Source organism: Podarcis pityusensis (genome assembly GCF_964106645.2).
Source record: "Podarcis pityusensis genome assembly, chromosome: 5".
In the NCBI taxonomy this organism is placed as follows: Eukaryota; Metazoa; Chordata; class Lepidosauria; order Squamata; family Lacertidae; genus Podarcis; species Podarcis pityusensis.
The window spans coordinates 90251739-90275743 of NC_138032.1; the positions used below are offsets into that span (position 1 = coordinate 90251739).

At 44.3% G+C, this 24005-nt stretch overlaps 1 protein-coding gene across 2 annotated transcripts in view; it reads right to left on the reverse strand.

Moving 5' to 3' along the window:
• WDFY4 (WDFY family member 4) overlaps positions 1–24005 on the reverse strand; it is a 190342-nt gene that overhangs the window by 56019 nt on the left and 110318 nt on the right. For both annotated transcript variants that reach the window (XM_081005350.1, XM_081005351.1), the window contains 8 exons: positions 22331–22408; positions 20105–20308; positions 18223–18295; positions 16623–16774; positions 7506–7654; positions 3656–3776; positions 1904–1989; positions 530–592 (listed from right to left, as the gene is read on the reverse strand). In XM_081005350.1, coding sequence (XP_080861476.1) covers positions 530–592; positions 1904–1989; positions 3656–3776; positions 7506–7654; positions 16623–16774; positions 18223–18295; positions 20105–20308; positions 22331–22408 — 926 coding nt within the window. The remainder of the gene's footprint in view (positions 1–529; positions 593–1903; positions 1990–3655; positions 3777–7505; positions 7655–16622; positions 16775–18222; positions 18296–20104; positions 20309–22330; positions 22409–24005) is intronic.

Here is a 24005-nt window from a genome sequence, read left to right on the forward strand (position 1 = left end):
AGCAGAATGAGACAGACTGAGATGAAGAGTTCAGAAAGCTTTGGTTTCTGTTTGCTGACTGAGTAGAGAGCTGTTTTGATGTTCCTGACACACAAGAGTTGTATTTCCTCTAAAGAAAAGATTCAACTTTCTTTTCAAAGCCTTCACGAACCTCAGTCTTTTGTACCTTCTCACCCACAATCAATCCTGCAAATGCCTTTTTCTTCTTCTTTTGACTACCGCTAGCTAAAGGGGGGGGGGGGCAAAAGAAGTCAACACATTCTACTTCACTTTTGTCACTTTTGCAAGTGTTCGCTCATAAATCCATTCTGCCCAGTTAATTATACAATTGTATCTACATTTTTTTAATAGATAAAAAGATCCGTACAAAAATTTGCACATGAATAATATGTGTAAACTAATATACACCATATACAATTCCCAGCACACCCTTTGTCAGGTAACAGGGGGCACATTGGTTTAAAATGCTCGCTACAGTTCTAAAAGAGAACGAAAGGCTTATCAGTTAATTAATTAATGCAGTTGTTACCTTATATTAACTGATGCTTCCGTGATGCCTTTTGACTTCAGATTAGGCTTCTTCGAATAAAATCTGAACCGGAACGAAGAAAATACAGCAACAATAGAAAGGGCTGATTCATGCTCAGAAATCATAATTGCTTTAGAAATTAACTTTTAAGGATTCCAGTATGTTTTGCCAGCTAAGCCCCAGTGTAGTTCAACCATCAGTTATGTGCTCAAGACAAGCTGCTGATAGGACTGGGAGAACCTTGCAAATACAGTGGTACCTTGGTCTACGTTCCAGAAGTCCATTCTTAAACCAAAGCGTTCTTAAACCAAGGCATGCTTTCCCATAGCAGCGCGGGACTCAATTTACAAATGGAACACACTCGACAGGAAGCGGAACATGTTCTGCTTCCAAGGCAAAGTTCACAAACCAAAACACCTACTTCCAGGTTTGCAGCTTTCTTAATCCAAGTTGTTTATAAACTAAGCTGTTCTTAAACCAAGGTACCACTGCGCCTCCTTCAGCTTCTCAGAGTAGAACACACACACACACGTAAGTAAAAATCACTTGAATTTCCCTCCACATACAATTATTCCATAACACCAGTTCATTTCCCATACCACATTTTGTGTTGAGATTAGCTTTGTCAAGGCTGAGGAGAAGGGACAACAAGAAGCAACAAACAGCAGAAATATATGAGCTCATAAACCCACATATTATTTGAAGGAAGTTGTTAACAGAATATCTTAGCTGTCCAGCAAGAACCTTATTCAGTCAATTTTAACTTAAAATATGCTAGCAGGGGAGAAACCAACTGGCTCAGGAAATAATTACATGGAGGGGCAGTTGTTGTTGTTGTTGTTGACGTGTGTGGATTGTGGGTTTGTCATTTTTCAGCTATTAGTGCACATGCAAGACCAGGAAGGATAACACAACAACGAAATAAGTTTCTGCATGTGGGCTGCCAGGCTGAGTAAAATATTTACACATTTTGCAAATTTGCGCTGCGCAATGTGGACTACAAATCCCGGAATACAGGACAGGTGGGTCCAGGAGAAAAACACATGCCTTGATATTCTGCTAATATGGAAAATAAAACCTCATGTTTGTAAGGAGAGATCTAGGAAATTGCTTTGAAGTATTCAGCTACATTTCCAAGATATTCTGACAGTTTCACCAGCCTTCTTTTTCAATAGGGTAACAGTGGTTCTAGGCAAAACTTGTCACAGTGGAGCAAAGAGTTCTTGCTCCCAAAGCAAATTGCAGTCCAACAGACTGACAAGAATAATGGCATTGTTGTGTCACTGGGGGAAGTTAGCACAGGACCAGGCAGGAGGGAATGTCCGTCAGCGCACTTAAGAGCCTTTGGGAACTTTGAGCTCTCGTGTGAGGTACCTTTTCAGGGTTTTCGTCCTGTCACTGTTGTGGAATACAAGGAATATGGAGTAACCACTTCTGAAGAAGATTTCCAAGGCAATCTCCTGTGAGAACAAACCAATGGCAGAATGGTGAGATTACAATGGAAAAGGGAATGCATGATCTAAGTAATGCACGAAGGGGTTAAGATCATTGAGTAACCTGTCCTGCCAGGCTTAGTTCACCTTGGAGAGGAACTAGGTAATAAATGCTTTGTTCCCCCTCCAGTCTACCTGAGAAGCTTGGCATATGAAGAGGCTAAGCTGGTTGCTCCAGCTTAGCAGATGTCTCTAACAAGCCACTCTTTAGTTCCTATAATTTAGGAACTTACACCACTGTAACTAAGCCAAGTTTTACTGCCTGTGCAATTTTTTCCAAATGCTGTATGGGAAAGCACATGAATCTGACCTTTGGAGAGTTTGTGAGTAAACCATTTTTAACTTACCAAATGTGTGGTCTTTCTCTATGCTAGGGAAGTGTCAGAACTCACAAGGGTTTTCAAAGGTCTAACAGCCTATATTTCCATGCTTTACTTTCCTGCATGTTTTGTGATTTTAAATCTCTGCTGGGGTTCTCTCACCACAGAGTACTTGCTCCAAACCTAGATCTTGGCATCCAGGGCATTCTCCCTTTTATAACTATTTTTCTTTGCCACCAACAGTAAGGAGTCCTTAGCTCCATCCATCCAGGCAACCCATTTGCTCTCCCCGATTAGGAACGAATCCAGGTTTCCAGGTCAGATTGTGGTTTTGCTGAGCCAATCTCAGTACTTTAGTTTACTCGTTCAGCTTCTTCTCAAACACCAGTTGCCCGAGGCCCTTCCCTATATTCTTAGGCTTGGAAGAACGCTTGAATAACATCCGCCGGGACCACATAACACTGGTTCTGAGAGATCTGCATTGGCTCCCAGTACGTTTCCGAGCACAATTCAAAGTGTTGGTGCTGACCTTTAAAGCCCTAAATGGCCTCGGTCCTGAATACCTGAAGGAGCATCTCCATCCCCATCGTTCAGCCCGGACACTGAGATCCAGCATCGAGGGCCTTCTGGCAGTTCCCTCATTGCGAGAAGTGAAGTTACAGAGGGCCTTCTCGGTAGTGGCACCGCCCTGTGGAACACCCTCCCTTCAGATGTGAAGGAAATAAGCAGCTATCCTATCTTTAAAAGACATCTGAAGGCAGCCCTGTTCAGGGAAGTTTTTAATATTTAATGCTGTACTGTTTTTAACACTTGATTGGGAGCCGCCCAGAGTGGCTGGGGAAACTCAGCCAGATGGGCGGGGTATAAATAATAAATTATTATTATTATTATTATTATCCAGAACATTTTCCTTCAGCCTGAAGAAACCAGGACTGTGTTTCCAAACTTCAGATTCTATTTTTTGTCTTCTTCAAAATCCACAATTTGTTTCTGTTTTTCTATTACCAATGCAAGGTTTCAGTGTGGAATTTCTTTTACAGAGATCGCCAGAAAGGGAAGCACCTAACTTCCCCTCAGCAATGCTTTCCCAAAACTTTGGGGAGGGAAATAGCTCAGACCCCTCCCCACAAATGTTAACACGACTGCCAGCCAAAGAAGCACTCACAGTCCACGCATGCTTACAATTCCCCCCTCCGTTTTCTTTTCTGATCGTAGAGCTATATTTCTTGCACCCACAAGGCCATATATTGCGGCTGCATATTGTCAAATATCCTGTACCAAAGGAAAGGTCCGTGCCAACAGCTGGTTCCTACCTGTAGAAGAAAGCACATCGGATGGATCTCTTTAATGTCACTGTAGGAATGGCAGGAACATGTAGCCTGTCCCATGGCCGGGTCTTTGTCGCACAAGCTATGAATGAATGTATCATCGATGCTAGAAGGAAAACAGGAAATGGACATTAATTTTCGTCCTTAACAGGAAGATTGGAGTGTTCCTCTTGTTTCTCTACTCCTCTTCTGTACACAATCAACAATCATGTTGGAGTGGCTCTGCAAAACAAGCTAACCTGTTGCCCCCCAAATCAGAAGTACCGTATTTTTCGCTCTATAAGACGCACCAGACCACAAGACGCACCTAGTTTTTGGAGAAGGAAAACAAGGGAAAAAATATTCTGAATCTCAGAAGACAGAACAGCAAGAGGGATCGCTGTGCAGTGAAAGCAGCAATCCCTCTTGCTGTTCTGGCTTCTGGGATAGCTGCGCAGCCTGCATTCGCTTCCATAAGACGCACACACATTTCCCCTTACTTTTTAGGAGGGAAAAAGTGAGTCTTATAGAGCAAAAAATACGGTAATTTGGCTTTTTTTCTGAGCCAATCTATCTTGTAAAAGATGTCGCCCAGCCCCTACCTCCAGTCAGCCCCGTTCACTTCCAGCTCAACCAAGCTTCTTCTCCTTAGCAACAGCTGCCACCCTTTGGCAGTGCCACAGGGAATGAGGAGGTCTTTCCCCCCTCTCTCTGGTGCCAGGGCATAAGGTTCCTGCAGCCCTTGGAAAGTGCAGCCAAACCTGGGGGAAATTACATTTCTCAAGGTCTTGGAGCCTTATGGATTAGAGGTTAAGCTGGGAATTCTCCCGACTACCGTATTTTTCGCTCCATAAGACACAGTTTTTTCCTTCTAAAAAGTAAGAGGAAACGTGAGTGTGTCTTATGGAGTGAACGGTGCTGTGCAGAGAGGGAGAGCTGCGCAGCGCCCCTTCAGCGAAGCGCCTCTCCTGCGAAGTGGGAGGAAGAGCAGAAGGGGCTCCTGGCTTCTACCTTAGCCGTGCAAAGCCTCTTGAGGGCAGGGGGAACCTCCCTCTGCCCTGAAGAGGCTTCGCACGGCTATCCCAGAAGCCAGAACAGCAAGAGGCTATCCCAGAAGCCAGATCCCTCTTGCTGTTCTGGCTTCTGGGATTCAGAATATTTTTTTTCTTGTTTTCCTCCTCCAAAAACTAGGTGCGCCTTATGGTCTGGTGCGTCTTATAGAGCGAAAAATACAGTAATTAGATTTTTAAAAAACAGAAGAGAAGAATTTGCAGGCTCCAGATGCCTGTTTCTTTTTGGGCGGGGTGGCCAACTCCCAAGAGACTGTGATCTACTCACAGGAGTAAAATCTGGCAGTGATCTACCCCCTTTGGGGGGGTTCAGGGGTCACAGTTGTTGAGCTTTTTTTAGGACAGAGAAAAGCCCCTTTTTTTAACCTCAGCTCAAGGGGGAAAGGGGAACAGCCACTGGGAAAACAAGCAGCCTCACTGGGTAAACTCCATCTTCCATTCTGCAAATCGTGCAACAATGGAGGACAGGGCAGGATTCTGTTTTACCAATGCTAAGGAAAGGGACCCAGAGACTGACCGTGATCTACCAAAGCCTCCCAGGGATCTACCAGTAGATAGCGATCGACCTGTTGGACACCCCTGTTTTTTGGGGGTGACCATTTAAGTGCATTTAACTTGAAATTTGCATACAGGCCTGACCCCTGCTAGCATCTCTGAGCCTTTATTACTCTTTGTCTCTATGTGTTTTTTAACTTCAGAGTTGAAGTGTGAAAATTCACATTTGAGTGGAATGCTCGAAAGCAAAGCAATTCAAAATTCAGACGGAACCTTTAATTTTATTAAAATTCCACTTTGAGGAAGTGTCAGGGAGGATTTTGTTGTTTGTATTTATCAAGTCTCCCAAACATGTCTCACACAGAACACATACAAGCAAGCGTCTGCCCAAAGATGCTACACAAACAGTAGGAAGACTGAGTGAGGGGAAGAATATAGCTAAAGAATACAATAATAATAATAATTTATTATTTATACCCCACCCATCTGGCTGGGCTTCCCCAGCCACTCTGGGCGGCTTCCCAAAAAACATTAAAATACTGCAATACATCAAACACTAAAAGCTTCCCTAAACAGGGCTGCCTTCAGATGTCTTCTAAAAGTCTGGTAGTTGTTGTTCTCTTTGACATCTGGTGGGAGGGCGTTCCACAGGGAGGGCGCCACTACCGAGAAGGCCCTCTGCCTGGTTCCCTGTAACTTGGCTTTTCGAAAGAAAGAAAGAAAGAAAGAAAGAAGCTCAAATCAGAAATACACATAGGTCAGAGGTCACCAACCATTTTGGAATAGTGGGTACGTTTTGAATTTTGAGGGCTCCTTATTTCTAAGAGGGCTAGAGACTAACTTTCTGTTTTAAAATGAAAGCTTGACATCTGTGGCTGCAGTGGAAGTCTTCACAGCACCCGTGGGCACTGGTTGGCCATTCCCCAAACAGGCAAACATAACTGCAACAGTGAAAGTTTCTTAGGAGCAACAAGTAACAACAACAGATAATCACAGGTACAAAATAAGCTACGGAAAAGCAGAGGAGAACAGGGGTGTAAATGCAGAAATTTGGGGGAGTGCTGTAGACAGGAACTGGGAGAAAAATCCAAGAGAGCAGCTTGTTTTGAAGGAGACGAAAACTTTGATGTGGAAACACTTTAAGCACACAACAACAAGCAATTTGCCAATATGGGTCCCTGTGTCTGTGGGCGTTGAATTTGATCAGGATATAGATGCGGCTATTTTATGACACTTCAGAAAGGGCATGTTCTGCCAAGGGCTGTTGTTTTATAGCAGTTGAGTTCCCCAGCATTGTGGAAAGGAGCTGATCTTGATAATAATTTTTATTAGATTTCAATTACAATCCAACAATAGCCTCATTAGAGCAATACCAATTTATAATACAATTTTAATAGCCAAGAAATGGAAAAATTACCAACTGTGGAAGAATGGCAGATGAAATTGATGGAATATATGGAGTTGGCTGACCTTACTGGAAGAGTCCGTGACCAGAAAGAAGAGGAATACCAAGAAGAGTGGAAGAAATTTAAAGACTATTTGAATAAATATTGTAATATTAAAAATTAGAAATTACTTGAAAGTACCAATTAGACCTAGGATTATATTAGGAGTTAGTTAAATAAATGAGATCTAGAACTTTAAGAAAAGTTAAGAAATTTGATTTTAATTGGAATATTGTGTTTTAATAATGATATTAGAAAACTGCTACATTCAAATACAAGGAAATTCAGATGGGAGAGCTCAGAGGAAGTCAAAGACATGTTTATGAGGTCAGAAGTTTAAATAACCAATTAATTTATGTTGTCTACGTGTTTGTTGTTATGTTTTTTATTTTATTTTCTGCTTATATTTGTGATTTTGTTTCTTTTTTCTTTGTTCTATGTGTTATAATTGTAAGAAACTTAATAAAAATTATTTAAAACAACAACAACAATTTATAATACAATTACTAATACCAATCGTTCAAATACCAAATTATATCATTTAGATAAGGTGGCCCCTTGCATGCTAGAAGGGATGGTTTGATTATTTTCTTTATTTCTGCATTCCAAAATCTTACTAATTTCAATCACATTCCGGTCATCATCATAATCCCTTATGCAACAACTGCAATATTAATAACTCCTATTCGTTTTGACACATTAAATGATTCATAGAACTACAAGTGAGGAGCTCAAACTATATCCTTGTTCTTCCTGTGTGTGGCAATTATTCTGTTTCTTCCTCTTCTTGTAAAATGGTATGTCTATCTTGATATAGGAGCTGATCTTGGGGACGAAAGAACTCACCTGGTTATGCAGTGCTTTGTGCAGTAAACTTCCCCCAGCGGGGACACAGTGAAATTCTTGCAGATGTAGAAATGTTCTTGGCCAAAGAGAAGAGCTCCTTCCAACACAATGTGTCCCTGAACGACCACCACCGATTGCCTGCATGTAATCTAAAGAGGGAAGCAGGCAGCACATTTTACCAACAAAACAGTGGCCACCATTTGAATATTCTTGAGCGTTTCACGGGTGAAAAGAAGTACACCTGTCTATCATTGATTACTACGCTGTTTCTTTGCTAGCTTACTGTAATGAGTATGGGTTGCTCGTGCGTAAGTTGCCGCCTCTCCTGGCTTTGTTGCCTTGCTAAACCTTTCAGTCTGGGCAGCCCTTCACTTCGTGGCTGCCTCAGTCGCTAGCAGAATCCGTCAGTGGGTGTTACTTAAATCTCTTCCAACATAAAAGTTGTTTGACACCCAGTCTCCTCCTACTCTCTCTGCGCAGAAGTCTTCTGCGCAGGGAGGGCGTGGGTAGAGAAGGATCCGTGCTCTCCCCGCTGGTGTCCAGTGAAGAGTCCTGGAGCCCTCTCGCCGATTCCCCCATCAGCCCCCCTTTATCCCTGGTGTTGCGCTGATTTGCTTCCCCATCTGCGGAGCTGCCTCTCTCCCTGCTGGGCCCTTCTCCAGCATCATTTGAGAGCCTTCCCTCCGCCTCTAGCTCCGATGTCAGTTCCCTGACACTTACATTCCTTTGTTTTGTAATATCCTGCTACTCAAATACCATACTTTTCCGTGTACAGTGGTACCTTGAATTACAGACGCTTCAGGTTACAGACTCCACTAACCCAGAAATAGTACCTCGGGTTAAGAACTCTGCTTCAGGATGAGAACAGAAATTGCGTGGCAGTGGGAGGCCCCATTAGCTAAAGTGTTACCTCAGGTTAAGAACAGTTTCAGGTTAAGAATGGACCTCCAGAACGAATTAAGTTCTTAACCTGAGGTACCATATACAGTGGTACCTCGGGTTACATACACTTCAGGTTACATATGCTTCAGGTTACAGACTCCACTAACCCAGAAATAGTGCTTCAGGTTAAGAACTTTGCTTCAGGATGAGAACAGAAATCATGCGGTGGTGGTGCGGCAGCAGTGGGAGACCCCATTAGCTAAAGTGTTACCTCAGGTTAAGAACAGTTTCAGGTTAAGAACGGACCTCCAGAACCCGAGGTACCACTTAACCCGAGGTACCACTGTATAAGACTAAGTTTTCCCCTTAAAAATTGTGCTAAAAAGTGGGGGTAGTCCTATACATGGGTAGTGCATAGGGGTGGGCGTTGATTGGTTGCTGCCGTGGCTGTCAGGGGCTATTGTGTGTGTTATTGGTTGCTGCGTCAATGGGTGGCGTTGATTGGCCAACGCTGCGGCAATTGGGTGGGTGATTGGCAGCTTCTGACGGCGAGGGAACAGACGGGAGGCGGGTTTTGCGACATGTGTGGGTGAGCAATTTCCAGCATTCCCCCCTAAAAAAAAGCTCAAGAACCCTTGGTAATCCCCCCCAAAAAAGGGGGCAATCCTCCACAAAAATAGCTCAACAACTTTTTGTCATCTCCCCCCATTTTCTGAAATTTCAGTCCCCCAAAATAGGGGGCGTCTTATACATGGGGGCATCTTATAGACAGAAAAGTATGGTACCTTCAGCAACATTTATACTTGGATAGTGATGGGATGAATTTTGTATCTGGGTATTAATGATATGTTCGCAGCAACTGGGACAGGATGAAGCTGCCCTCGTGACAATGACTGCAGCTTTCCTTGTACAGTGGTACCTCGGGTTACATATGCTTCAGGTTACATACGCCTCAGGTTACAGACTCCGCTAACCCAGAAATATTACCTCAGGTTAAGAACTTTGCTTCAGGATGAGAACAGAAATTGTGCTCAGGCAGCGCGGCAGCAGCAGGAGGCCCCATTAGCTAAAGTGGTGCTTCAGGTTAAGAACAGTTTCAGGTTAAGAACGGACCTCCAGAACGAATTAAGTACTTAACCTGAGGTACCACTGTACTAGGTTGCAGGGGAGCAAGGCAACAAAAAGGTTGGGGCTACATGGATCCAACAGTGGGAGAGCCAAATTGGCTAGACCAGTGTGTCTGGAAAGCCTCATTTTCGCCACCCCCTGTCCCGTCCTTGCCCTAGTCATAAGAGTAGAGAAGAAGAAGGCAGCCAAGTTACCACAAACATCAGGGTCTTTTGTGACTGGGAGGAACCTACTTCCTCAGACAAAGCAGGAACCAGTCTGTGTGGATTGTGAGACAACTCTATCAGTTGTCCTTTTAAGGCAGAGGAGACCTGGTGGATGACCACATAACGCCTAAATCAACATTGAAGAAGATGGGCATCCTACAAATGCTTCCTTCTCTTTGCTTAGAAAGCTGTAGATGATGTCACTTTGCATTTCTTAGTGCAGAAAGTATTGATCTGATGTGCAGAGATCTTAACTCAAGAGGGTACTGGAAGCTTCTCTGTGTGAAAGAAGCAAGCAGAAGGTTCGTGATGTTTGGGTTATTCCTTCAGAGAAGCTGAGTACAGCTGGTTTAAACCGATTCTGTTATCTTTTCTGTCAAGGTCATGCTGACTATAAAAGTAAGGCCAGAAGGAGCCTTTCTCTTTCTGTCTCTTTTCCTTCTGGTGTGGTGTTCTGTACATAGTTTGCTTAGTATTAAGGTTTAGACTTCTTATAAGCTATTGTAATTTAAGTTAAGTCTGCTGCAACTGGATTTCTTATGGACTGTGCCAATCCTGAATGTATTGGCTTTGTGACCATTATGCTCATTTGCCATCAGGAGCAGTAAAGCTCTGCTGGATGAAATACAACTGCCTCGGGTCTATTTTTTGGGAATCCTGCAACGTGTTTAAGTTTTTACTCTGCTAACTATACATTGGAATCTGCTCTGGATCAATATTGAGTAGAATTCCATGACGGATGAAGGGATCTCGTAGGACTTTTCCAGAACTATCTAGGGACATGGGTGGCACTGTGGTCTAAACCACATAGCCTAGGGCTTGCCGATCAGAAGGTTGGCAGTTCAAATCCCCGCAACGGGGTGAGCTCCCATTGCTCGGTCCCTGCTCCTGCCAACCTAGCAGTTCGAAAACACGTCAAGTGCAAGTAGATAAATATGTACCGCTCCAGCAGGAAGGGAAACGGCGTTTCCGTGCGCTGCTCTGGATCATCAGAAGCGGCTTAGTCATGCTGGCCACATGACCCGGAAGCTGTACCCCGGCTCCCTCGGCCAATAAAGCGAGATCAGCGCCTAAACCCCAGAGTCGTTTGCGACTGGACCTAATGGTCAGGGGTACCTTTACCTTTACCTTAGAACATATCTAGCACTTGAGTCCTTGGAGGACTGGAATCCTGCACAACCAACTTGGCAGTTCTCAAGCCGTATTGAATCGACTCAACTGAAGCAAAGTCTTTCCATCAATGAACACATTCACAGTCTCAATCATTCTCTCTCTCCCCCCCCCCAACAAGCATCAAAGCTCGGACACAAATGAGGTAGTTTTATAAAGGTGCCCCCAGGGAAAATAGTGTTGTTACCAAATGAAGCAGCGTAGAGCCTGAAATTAACATAGATTAACTAAACTTGCCTTTTCTCAGAGCAGAACACAGAACAAGTTCATTGGTTACTAGAATAATCATTCAGTGATGCAAAGGTGACATGAAATAATTGAATAATTACCTCCAAAGATATTTCTCGGGGCAATGAGCAATAGATTGCTCAATTCACTCAGGGATGCAAAAAAGAAAGGATTTAAGTGACATACGTCTGATATTAAAGACATATCCTAATTTTGTTGGTACAAGATTATATACAGTTTCAATATATAATTGAAAATAGGCTGCTTTGAGATGGGTGGCAATTAGTATTAGCCAATCATTGCTCTGCGGTTGTAAATTCCAAGCAGAACTGAAACTGTCTTTCTACTCACTATCTGGAATATAACATTTTTTCTATGAGTACATCCTACTATGCTCCACCCACATAGGTGGGGGTGGAGCCATTAGTAGCAGGACCCCCCCCCCCCTTGTGGTGTCATTTTATGAACTTGGTTTTTAATAAGTAAGTCTTTCAATTAGAACAAAAATGCTTTTGCAGCTGTATTTTGTATATGAAAGAGATTTGTAGTGTTATTATAAGACTATTGAGTTAATCTTGGGTGAAGAATGATATCCTTCTCCCCCCCCCCCCCTGCAAAAAAACCCAACCTTTGCATTCACTGCCATTGTAGAAACATGGTTAATGGCAGTAGCCAGAAAGGTTTTTTAAAATGTATTTTTAAAAGTTTGACATTATGGAGGTAGAGTTTTATATGTATCTTTCATTTAAATGTATTAGCTGGAATATATAATTAAATACAGTGGTGCCCCGCAAGACGAATGCCTCACAAGACGGAAAACCCGCTAGACGAAAGGGTTTTCCGTTTTGGAGGTGCTTCGCAAAACGAATTTCCTATGTGCTTGCTTCGCAAGACGAAAATGTCTTGCGAGTTCCTGCGGGGTTTTTTTCCTTTCCCCCCCTTTTTCCCAAGCCGCTAAACCGCTTATCAGCTGATGGCTAAGCCGCTTATCAGCTGATCTTTAAGCCGCTTAACAGCTGATGCTAAGCCGCTTATCAGCTGATCGTTAAGCCACTTAACAGCTGATGCTAAGCCGCTTATCAGCTGATCGTTAAGCCGCTTATCAGCTGATCTTTAAGCCGGCTAAGCCGCTAATACTGTAGCGCTAAGCGCTAAACCTCTAATGGGCTTGCTTCGCAAGACGAAAAAACCCGCAAGACGAAGAGACTCGTGGAACGGATTCTTTTCGTCTTGCGAGGCACCACTGTATATTAGCTGGAATATATAATTAAATATATAACTGGAAAAGTGCTTCAGTACTAATTAGAAATTAATTACTGCTGGGAATAGACACTTTCAGGATCTTTACTTATGCATATTAATTATTTTGTACTGGTGTAATATGTACATACAGTGGTACCTCAGGTTAAGCCTCGGGTTAAGTACTTAATTCGTTCCGGAGGTCCGTTCTTAACCTGAAACTGTTCTTAACCTGAAGCACCACTTTAGCTAATGGGGCCTCCTGCTGCCGCCGCGCTGCCGGAACACGATTTCTGTTCTCATCCTGAAGCAAAGTTCTTAACCTGAGGTAATATTTCTGGGTTAGCAGAGTCTGTAACCTGAAGCGTATGTAACCTGAAGCGTATGTAACCCGAGGTACCACTGTAATGCCTGGTCTCAGTTAAATATTCAAGCAGTGATTCATACCAACTGAAGTTTCTGGAACATTTTTGAAGGCAGTTCCACACAAAACACTGGATGAGTTTTTATGATTTGACTTTAGCTTGGAAATAACACAATCTCAGTATATTCCTTGATCTTGACTGGGCAAACAATGTAGTTCTTATTTCCCACCCCTCCTTTATCTTTCCCGTTCAATCGGTCTCCAGATACTTTCCTTTTCTTCTGCTAATTCCTTCTATGGGAAAGAGGGAGTTATTTTTCAACCATACACAACGGCACAGAGACATTTCAGAACCCCAGCATCTGAGCTATCTTAGGCCCCGATCCTAAGAAAATCAAGCATGTTTACGCGTGGTAAATGCGTGAACACAGGTTCACTGAGAAACACGGGTTCTTTAGAGTGCAAGAAGCTGATCCATTTGGTTTATCTCTTTCCTAATGCAAAAAGTCCCAAAAGTAATCACGGCAGCCGAGAATTTGCCCATCTCTGCGAAAACCCAAAGTGCGCAGTTCGACATACAACAACATTTTTACAGAATCAAGCTGTTTCAGAAGCCAGCGCAAGCAATTTGGTACGGAAGAGGTGATTATCAAGGAGCAGTGCTGTGAGGGAGCTTGTTCCTGCTCTGTGGCCAGCAGACTAACTGAATTAGCATGCTAACTGAGCATATAACGGCTAATGTCACCTCCTGCAGCTTTCTAAAATTTGTATCGACTTAGCTGTTGCTAAAAGAATGCTTCTGGCATGTCTCGTGGCTTCCTGTGGAGTTACACAGAGGAACAAAGCAGGGTGGAACATGGGTAGCAACATTACATGTGCCAAGGCAAGCAAAACCTGTCTCACTGAGGTTACACTGATGGGAACAGCTTAATTGTGTTGTCTCGATCTACAAGAAACCTAAAGTCCAAGCAAACATATATGCATCACTTTCAGAGGACCTTGTTTGACTGATGGACATATCGGCCCGACAGTGTTCCTTAACATTTCTGAAAGGCACTGCTACAGCGACAAAATGCCATTATATAAAGTTGCAGTTAATGAAGGATATATATTGGGAGGGTAGGGAGAGGGAGGTTGTAATTTTCTCACCATCCCATGGTAAAGATAGTAATAGGTTGTAAGAGTACATTATTAATTGCAAGTCCAATATAAACATACAGTGGTGCCTCGCAAGACGAAATTAATCCGTTCCGCGAGTATCTTCGTCTAGCAGTTTTTTCATCTTGCGAAGCAACCCTATTAGCGGCTTAGCGGATTAGCGCTATTAGCGGTTTAGCGGCTATTAAAGGCTTAGCGGCTTAGCGGATTAGCTGCTAAAAGTCTATTAAAGGCTTAGCGGCTTAGAAAAAGGGGGGGGGAAGCGGAAAAAAAATCTCAAGACTCGCAAGACATTTTCGTCTTGCGAAGCAAGCCCATAGGGAAATTCGTCCTGCGAAGCGCATTGAAAACGGAAAACCCTTTCGTCTAGCGGGTTTTCCGTCTTGCGAGGCATTCGTCTTGCGGGGCACCACTGTACTGTACTGTGAACGGCTGAAGGCAGAGGGCCCAGTCTGAATGCTGACCTCAGTTCTTATGCATGGAAAACTAGCTCATCAAAGAGAACACTAGGTTTCAATACTTCTCCCTAGCATCTAACTTTCTATGTGCAGAGTTTTTTCACATGGAGACACATTCAAGTCAATAGCAAATGAGCTGTTTCTTCAGCAATCGTTCTGAATCGTCTGAAGGGAAGTCATATGATCAGTGCTGGATTTACATATAAGCTAAGCAAGTCATAGCTTAGGGGCCCCACTCTCTTGGGGGCCCCCCAAAAAAATTAAAGGAAAAAAAACCCTGGATGTACATTTCCAAAATTTAGGATAAAAAACAAACAAAATAAAACCTACAGAGAGCAACAGTGTTTTGTGTTGTGTAGGCTCCTATGATGTAAGTCATGGGCCCCGCCTGCTAGCCTGCTCCCTAAAATATCACTGGTTTGCTCATTTCTATATATAGGTCGGGACGCGGGTGGTGCTGTGGGTAAAACCTCAGTGCCTAGGACTTGCGGATCGTATGGTCGGCGGTTCGAATCCCCGCGGCGGGGTGAGCTCCCGTCTTTCGGTCCCAGCTCCTGCCCACCTAGCAGTTTGAAAGCACCCCTAAGTGCAAGTAGATAAATAGGTACCGCTTTATAGCGGGAAGGTAAACGGCATTTCTGTGTGCTGCGCTGGTGCTGGCTCGCCAGAGCAGCTTCGTCACGCTGGCCATGTGACCCGGAAGTGTCTCCGGACAGCGCTGGCTCCCGGCCTCTTAAGTGAGATGAGCGCACAACCCTAGAGTCGGACACGCCTGGCCCGTACGGGCAGGGGTGCCTTTACCTTTACCTTTATATATAGGACACGGGTGGCGCTGTGGGTTAAACCACAGAGCCTAAACTTGCTGATCAGAAGGTCGGCGGTTCGAATCCCCGCGATGGGGTGAGCTCCCATTGCTCAGTCCCTGCTCCTGCCAACCTAGCAGTTCGAAAGCACGTCAAAGTGCAAGTAGATAAATAGGTACCGCTCCGGTGGGAAGGTAAATGGCGTTTCCGTGTGCTGCTCTGGTTCACCAGAAGCGGCTTAGACATGCTGGCCACATGACCCAGAAGCTCCCTTGGCCAATAAAGCGAGATGAGCACCGCAAGCCCAAAGTCGGCCATGACTGGACCTAATGGTCAGGGGTCCCTTTACCTTTACCTATATATAGGGTGCCTACATTCTGCATGGACTGGTTGCATGGCAACATGTGCAAATGGCTTTTGATACCTATTAGGGCCATAAAATACCATATAGCATATTTTCAACACAAGAAAACAGCAACAATTTGTTGCTGACAAAGGACAGCTGGACATATAAAAGGCCCCATTATCTTCAGTAGCTATGGGCCTCATCAAACCTAAATCCGGCCCTGCATATGATGTTGCAATCAACAACAGGGCTGGGCAATATCTGGTATCGAACATCCTGACATACATGTATCACCAGCTAAACACTGCAATATACTGATATATCACGATGCCTGAAATAAGGATGGCATTAGCTGGATTAATGGTTTTTCCTGAATTGTGATTATTGCATAGCCCGCACAAACACACACACACACACATCATGATTCACGATATATTCCCAGGTCAAAAATTATGAAACTGATATGGACTTCAAACCAGTTTTGGATGATATATCAATATATCACCCAGCCCTAATCAATAACCTAAGTTTTGCAGTGCATTTACCCACCAGTTTTTTCACCTCAAAAAGTATGCGTGGGTTTTTCCCCCTCCTGGAAGCAGGTTTGTTGTACAAGGGCATGAAATTCACTTTGTGCAACCTGAGTTTGCCGGTATATAACTGAATAACATCCACAAACTAGCAGCAATCTGAAAACAGCCTGTATCGTGTCATCCCCATCTATCCTTTCAAGTCACAGGATAGAGTTACCACAAGATAACTGTTTGGTCTAGTCCAGGGGTCAGCAAACTTTTTCAGCAGGGGGCTGGTCCACTGTCACTCAGACCTTGTAGGGGGCCAGACTATTTTTTTTTGGGGGGGGGGATGAATGAATTCCTATGCCCCACAAATAACCCAGAGATGCATTTTAAATAAAAGGACACATTCTACTCATGTAAAAACACGCTGTTTCCCGGAATCTCCACGGGCCGGATTGAGAAGGCCGGATCCAGCCCCCGGGCCATGGTCTAGTCTAGGCCTCAAGAGAATCTGAGGTGCTTTTTTGTTCCACTTCTCTGCACCAAATTACACCCCACCACCCATTTGGGAACAGTGATGTGCAAAACAAAAGTTCCCCAGAATCAACTCATGGTACCTTTTCATCCTGTACAAACTCTTGCAGGATGATTTTCCGCTCTGCGCACATTTCCAAAAATTCTTCCGACTGGAAACTTTCATGCAGGGCAGGGAAGAATGTCAACTGCCCACAATCCATCTCTCCTTCTCTTCCATTTAGCTTTTGCTCTCCTGTATCAGTAGGAAAGACAGGATCAATGGCAGTATGTTTACAGTAAACAATAAATGGCCAACAAATACTTGTGTTTGCCTTGTAAACAAGCCCAACAAACTCACTAGCCACCATCGCAGCTTGCATTTCCAAGAGGGCAAATCCCTTCTTCATGGTCAAAATTGGCAGACTAGTATTTTTTCTTAAATGCCCTATACCAAGTGGACATTTGGAGGAAGGCTGCATTTCTAGGATGATGGTGACAGAAAATACCGTATTTTTTGCTCTATAAGACTCACTTTTCCCCTCCTAAAAAGTAAGGGGGGATGTGTGTGCATCTTATGGAGCGAATGCAGGCTGCGCAGCTATCCCAGAAGCCAGAACAGCAAGAGGGATTGCTGCTTTCACTGCACAGTGATCCCTCTTGCTGTTCTGGCTTCTGAGATTCAGAATTTTTTCCCCTTCCTTTGCAGCTAGCAGAGAAATCAAAGAAGTGGGCGCATGAGAAAGAGAGCGATCTCTTTCTGCTCCCTAGCCTGCACTATGGTATTGGGCAAATTGCTCTACACAAGGCTGGTATATGTCATGCCTTCTATAGCCATAACTGACCTAGACCCTGAAAGCATCATCTGAGCCCCTTCTTCGTGTGCTTCCTCCACAAAACGTCCAGAGGGTGGCAACACAAGAACGGGCCTTTTCTGCGGTGGTTCCTCTTATGTGGAATGCTCTCCCCAAGGAGACTCGCCTGGAACCTTCATCGCCTATCTTTATTTACAATGTTCAGAATTCCCTCCAACTTTATTTAGCTATAGTTTGAATGCTCAAGTATATAAAAGGTAAAGGGACCCCTGACCGTTAGGTCCAGTCGTGGCCGACTCTGGGGTTGCGGCGCTCATCTCACTTTATTGGCCGAGGGAGACGGCGTACAGCTTCTGGGCCATGTGGCCAGAATGACTAAGCCACTTCTGGTGAACCAGAGCAGCGCACGGAAACACCGTTTACCTTCCCACCAGAGCAGTACCTATTTATCTACTTGCACTTTGACATGCTTTCGAATTGCTAGGTTGGCAGGAGCTGGGACTGAGCAACAGGAGCTCACCCCATCAAAGGGTTTCAAACCGCCGACCTTCTGATCGGCAAGTCCTAGGCTCTGAACCTAATGGTCAAGGGTCCCTTTACATTTACCTTTATTCTGCCCACAGCTCTCTTGCTTAGCTAGCAAACTGCACCCGGTCCTTCCAATGGCATTTACAAGACAAGGTGTCATCTTGATCAAATAACTCGGACAAAACTTATCATATTAATTCACTCTTTTTCATGAATTCATTTCATCGTGGCCTGGCATATTGTTGTGAAAGCTATCAAAAGTCCAACACAAACAGATGTTTCGGAATCAGATTGGTGCCTGCCTGTTCTTTCCATACATTACCAGAGTTATCTCATGGAGCCGTCAGCCCTGGAATATTACCTTGGCTTTCCTCCGGGGTTACAGCAAATGTGCTGTCGTGCAGATGATGAGCCTGAGCAGAGGAATTATGCAACTGAAACAGGGAAAAAACAGATCAACACACTTCTACATCAAACTAGAACTCTGGTCAGAGTATCCCCTTCCATGGACCGTCCAGAGTGCCCTCCTTGATAAAGCAAGGCATGCAGGTAGTCAGACTTTCCTTTTAATTTGTCGACAGCATCTGGTACTTAAAAGCCCACTGCTTTTGAACATGGAAGTTCCATATAATTACTAGCACCAGCCATTGATGGGGCTTATCACATGTGGATTTATCTACTCTCATTTTGAGATCATCAGGGTTTCCCAAACTTGGGTCTCCAGCTGTTTTTGGACTACAAGGCCCATCATCCCTAGCAAGCAGGACCCAGTGGTCAGGGATGATGGGGACTGTAATCCAAAAACAGCTGGAAACAGCAAGGAAACCTTGATTTAAGTGTTATAATGAGACCATGATGGAAGAATGGAAGTCAATGAATGAAAGGAGGAAGGAGGAGGGTGGAGATTGCAGGCATGATATCATTCTCTCCCCAACAACCCATGGTTTATTGTGATGGCCTGGGATTCGGACTCGGAGGCTGAACCTGATGAATCCCAGCCTGCACAGGATTCCCCGCCTCCAGAACCAGCTGAGCCGGGGCTGGGGCATGAGCCTGAAGGGTCCTCCTCACCTGTGCTGGATCCTCAGGTGCAGGCACCAGCTGAGTCTGCTCTGGCTCCTGAGGTGATGGAGGACCCATTGCCTGCAGGTGCTCCACTCTCAGCCCCGTCAGGGGAAGGTGAGGTTGCCTCTGGGTCCAGTAACCCTCCAGCCTCTCCTGAGTTGCAGAGGCTCAGGGCAGAGAGGCGGAGGGAACTAAGTTCCTGCAGGAGGAGTGCTCACCTCCAGGCCAGGAGAGGTGAGTCACCTGTGGACCAGGGCCGCCCTATGCCTCGGGGCAGATAAAAGCCAGCCAGCCCCAGTCCCAGGTTGTGGGAGCAACGTTGTTGATAGCCTGTTCCTGCCTGCACCCTGTCCTGCTCTTCTGCCAGAGTTCCTGACCTCACCCTGCCTTGGACCCCGCTTCAGCTTTGACAGACAGCCTCCATACCGCACCCTCGACTTCAGACTGGACTCGGACCTCGCCGCATGGTTAACCCTCGGGACCAGCACATTTATTAAGCTGATACAGAGTCCCCTCTTCTGCGGCAACATCCACCAGATGGAGGACCCCTGATAAGCCATCCAAGTTTATTTCAAGGCTTCTGGTAATAGGCAAGCGAACCAAAAGAAGTATAGGGGACGCTTGCGTTGTGAACATGATCAATGCAGGACGCACCTTTGCAAACCGCAGCGTTCGCAACCCGCATCTGCGCACATGCGGGTTGTGATTCAGCGCTTCTGCGCATGTGCAACTGCCAAAACCTGGAAGCAACCCATTCCAGTACTTCTGGGTGTTGGCAGTCCGCACCCCGAAAAAACACAACCTGAAGCGGACGCAACATGAGGTATGACTGTACAGGCAAACCTCAGATCCCAAACACCTCTGTTTTGGAACGTTTTGGCTTCCGAATGCTGAAAACCCGGAAGCAAATGCTCTGGTTTTTGAACTTTTTTGGAAGCTGAATGTCCGACGCGACTTCTGCTTGAGTGCAGGAAGCTCCCGCAACCAACTGGAAGCTGCGCTTCGGTCGTCGAACATTTTGGAAGCCGAACAGGCTTCCGGAACGGATTACATTCGACAACCGAGGTTTGATTGTAGGTGCCAACATTCTAGAGGGAAGAGCTGCCCCTCATGATTAGTCTTACAAGGCCATTACTGATGGAAGATAATTCCCACTTGTTGCCCCCAAGGCATGTCACCTTGTTCCTTGTTGACACAGCTGTATGATAGGTGACTCTGAGCCAAACCCTCTTCCTCATCCGTGAAGGGCCTTCGTATCCATCCAGAATCCACCTTGAAGTAGAAGGGGCTAAGGCTGATGCCCATGGTCCTCCTCTCTGAACCAGCTGCTCCTCAAGGTCTGCCCAGGCTTTTGCAGATTTGTTGTACCCACACATTAACCTCTGCGAAGAAAGACTCAAAACACTCAAAGCTCAGCTTGGTTTTCTTACATTTATTCAGAGATTTCATCGGGCTGCTGAAGTGGGAGACCTTTACCACGGGAACCTAGGCTACGAGAAGCAGGAAAGTTTGTATGCCGTACATATGTAATAATTAATAACAATAATTTTATTATTTATACCCCACTCATCTGACTGGCTTGCCTCGGCCACTCTGAGCAGCTTCCAACACATATAAAAGCATAACAAAACATCACACATTAAAAACTTCCCGATAAAGGGCTGCCTTCAGGTGTCTTCTAAAATTTATGTAGTTCTTTCTCTCCTTGACATTTAATGGGAGGGTGTTTCACAGGGCAGGGGCCACTACTGAGAAGGCCCTCTGCCTGGTTCCCTGTAGTTTCACTTCTTGCAGCGAGGGAACTGACAGAAGGCCATAGGTGTCTGGGCTGAACAATGGGGCTAAAGATGTTCCTTCAGGTACACTGGGAGAGCACCTCCCTATCTCAGATTTCTCTCCTACAGTTCATGTCCCCCCAAATATGGAACTGGTGCAGTTTTCCTGCACTATACAGGAATGTTTAAGGAGGCAGAAAACAGGATCCCTTCTCCACTATTAAGATTTCCCTGCCCCTTGCTCCAGAAGTTAGGTTCAGGTTTGAAGTCGCAGCTCTGAGACCTCCAGTGGTACAAGCTGCCTTAGATAAGGTCACACAATTTGTCCGTCAGTCTGCTTGGACTTTCAGCAGCTTTCCAGGCTCAAGCAACTTAAAAAAACAACAACCCTTGTTTGTAACAACCATTTACATTTCATTGAGAGTTTTTGTATTAAATTGTTTTGCCGCACCACTATCATCTTCAGTTTATTGCGAACAATCAAATTATTACAATCAGCAGAGGAAAACCCAATAATTCTATATATATTTTTAAAAAACATGCATCCATATGGTGTTTTTCTAGTAAATGTATTAAATGAAAAAGGAGTCGTCGATTAATGGCTTGTCTATCACAATTAATGTAGCCATTCCTATCAACTATTATATGTTCCTATGTAGAATATTTCGTTGGAAAAATCACATACTTACTGCACTTAAAAGGGGGAAAAAACATTCCTTTCCCACCAAGCAGGGGAGTGTGTGAGCAGTACTTGGTCCAAATTCTAATCTACCCACTGATGCAAATAGAGGTGAGAAAACCAACATTATCCCATTTTGGGTGTAAAAAAGCACATACGGTTAGGTCTGTCAAATGAAGCCTGCAAAGGAGTCCTTTTCATTACGCTGTAGTATGAATGGAAAAGAAACTGCTTTCCATTTTCATAGAATCATAGAGTTGGAAGAGACCACAAGGGCCATCGAGTCCAACCCCCTGCCAAGCAGGAAACAATTTTAATGCCTACCTACCTAAAACACACTTCTCAAACCAGTAGGGAAAATGAAGTGCGACACCCCTTGAAATTTTGCACTTCCGAGAATGTTTTGATCCAGCAACAAAAGTGTTATATATTAGGGGAAGCACACACAAAAAACATGCATAGCACTGAAAATGCATTTTAGCGGCAATTGCTAGCAAAAAACGCATATATTAAAATTTCTGTGCCAATCTTAAAATAATGTTTGCAAGGTGATGTGGAAATGGGACAAACTGAACTTAAGGATGGAAAAACTCTTTTGTCAACAGCATTGGGGGCAGGGGAGATCACCAGACAGAGAAACTGAGGGAAACTGATAGATTTTCACCCTTCACTAATCTGCAGAGATCAGGCCTTGCTTCCGCTTTTTATTCAACTAAACATCAGACCAATGACACCTGCACTTCCGAGTCCATGTTGCTCAGCAATGCTTCATGGGCTCCCAAAACTCAGTGATGTTCTGCTGCTCTTGATGTTTTGTGTTTAGGTTGCCCAAAAAACTGCAAATGTACCAATGCTATGTTCAAAACACCACAACTCCCTTGCTGGATAGTAGCCCCTGTGCCCAACCCTCATTTGGCTAGGAGCAGAAAAATGAGGCTGGGGCTTCTTACCTCAGCATGGTCCTTGCACAAAAGCGCATACAGTTCTTGACCATTTCTCCGGTATTCTTCCAGACGCGATACAAAGTCCTGATGAAAGAGTAAGGAGATGTTACAAAGTGGTTTGTGAACGCTGTTGAAATGCACAAACCACAACATGTGAAAAAACCAAAAGCTTCTGGAACATAGTATATGATGAGCTTAAAAAAATGTTGAAGTATAACTTTATGGAAAATACAGAAGCTTTTCTACTAGGGATAACGGACACAGGTATAGCAAGAGAAGATCAGAAAATATTCCTCTATGCCACAGGAGCAGCAAGGATCCTAATTGCTAAAAACTGGAAAAAAGAAACTGTGCCAACAAAAAAGGAATGGCAAGACAAACTGTTAGAGTATATTGAACTGGCTAGATTAACAGAGGCAACTAGAGATCACACTAGACAAGCGTTTCAAAAGGCATGGGGAAAATGCAGAGAATACTTCACAAAACAGTGCCCTAAAATGCATACCTGGATTTGTTTTGATTAATGTCTGCAGGAGACTTTGTGGATATTTAAGTTATAACTAGAAATTTTTTAATAATTATTCATAAAGGAAATAGCTTATAAGAAGTAAATAAGGAGGCCAGATACAGGATAAAGGAAGTATTTTATTTGGTTGTTTGTATTGTTGCATGTTAGGGACGTGGGTGGCGCTGTGGGTTAAACCACAAAGCCTAGGACTTGCTGATCAGAAGGTCAGCGGTTCGAATCCCCGCGACGGGGTGAGCTCCCGTTGCTCGGTCCCTGCTCCTGCCAACCTAGCAGTTTGAAAACACACCAGTGCAAGTAGATAAATAGGTACTGCTCCGGCGGGAAGGTAAACGGCGTTTCCGTGCGCTGCTCTGGTTCGCCAGAAGCAGCTTAGTCATGCTGGCCACATGACCCGGAAGCTGTACGCTGGCTCCCTCGGCCAATAAAGCGAGATGAGTGCCGCAACCCCAGAGTCAGTCACGACTGGACCTAATGGTCAGGGGTCCCTTTATTGTTGCATGTTATGCTCATTGTATGTTATGTTCACGTTTAATAAGGGTGGATTTCTGTATTGGGGGGGTATGTTACGTTGTAAATAAAAATTTAAGAAAAGAAAAGAAAAGAAATGCACAAACCACAGATTTTAAATCAAAATCTCAGATTTTAAATGAAGGTTGGGGAAGAAGAGAGGAGTGGAGTGAGAGCTATGGGTAGTAAACTTTAATTCTTTTACACAGTGTGTGCGCAAGGTTTTTGTGTCCGCGTCACATGGGTAGGTTCTCTTTCTATTCATTTACTAATTTGCATCGGCAAGGAAAAAATGTTTCTCCTGTCACAAGCAACCTGTCAGTGATAAGTTCACATAGCTGTTTATATAAATACATGGCGTGCATTTATTTGCTACACCAATTGCTTGACCAAATACCTACTAAGGCTTACAGATACTGGCTTTGTATGCATCTAATATATACTGTATTTCTCCATGGTAGAAACTAGGAAAATATGAGAGTGTTAAAGTAATCCCTTACTTTAAGGAAGTATCATGGTCATTTTCCACTGATGTTATGTTTATACTGGGCTTCCTGTGTTAAAGTGACACACATAACCCTCAGAGTAGCAGTTCAAAAGCACATCGAAGTGCAAGTAGATAAATAGGTACCACTCTGGCGGGAA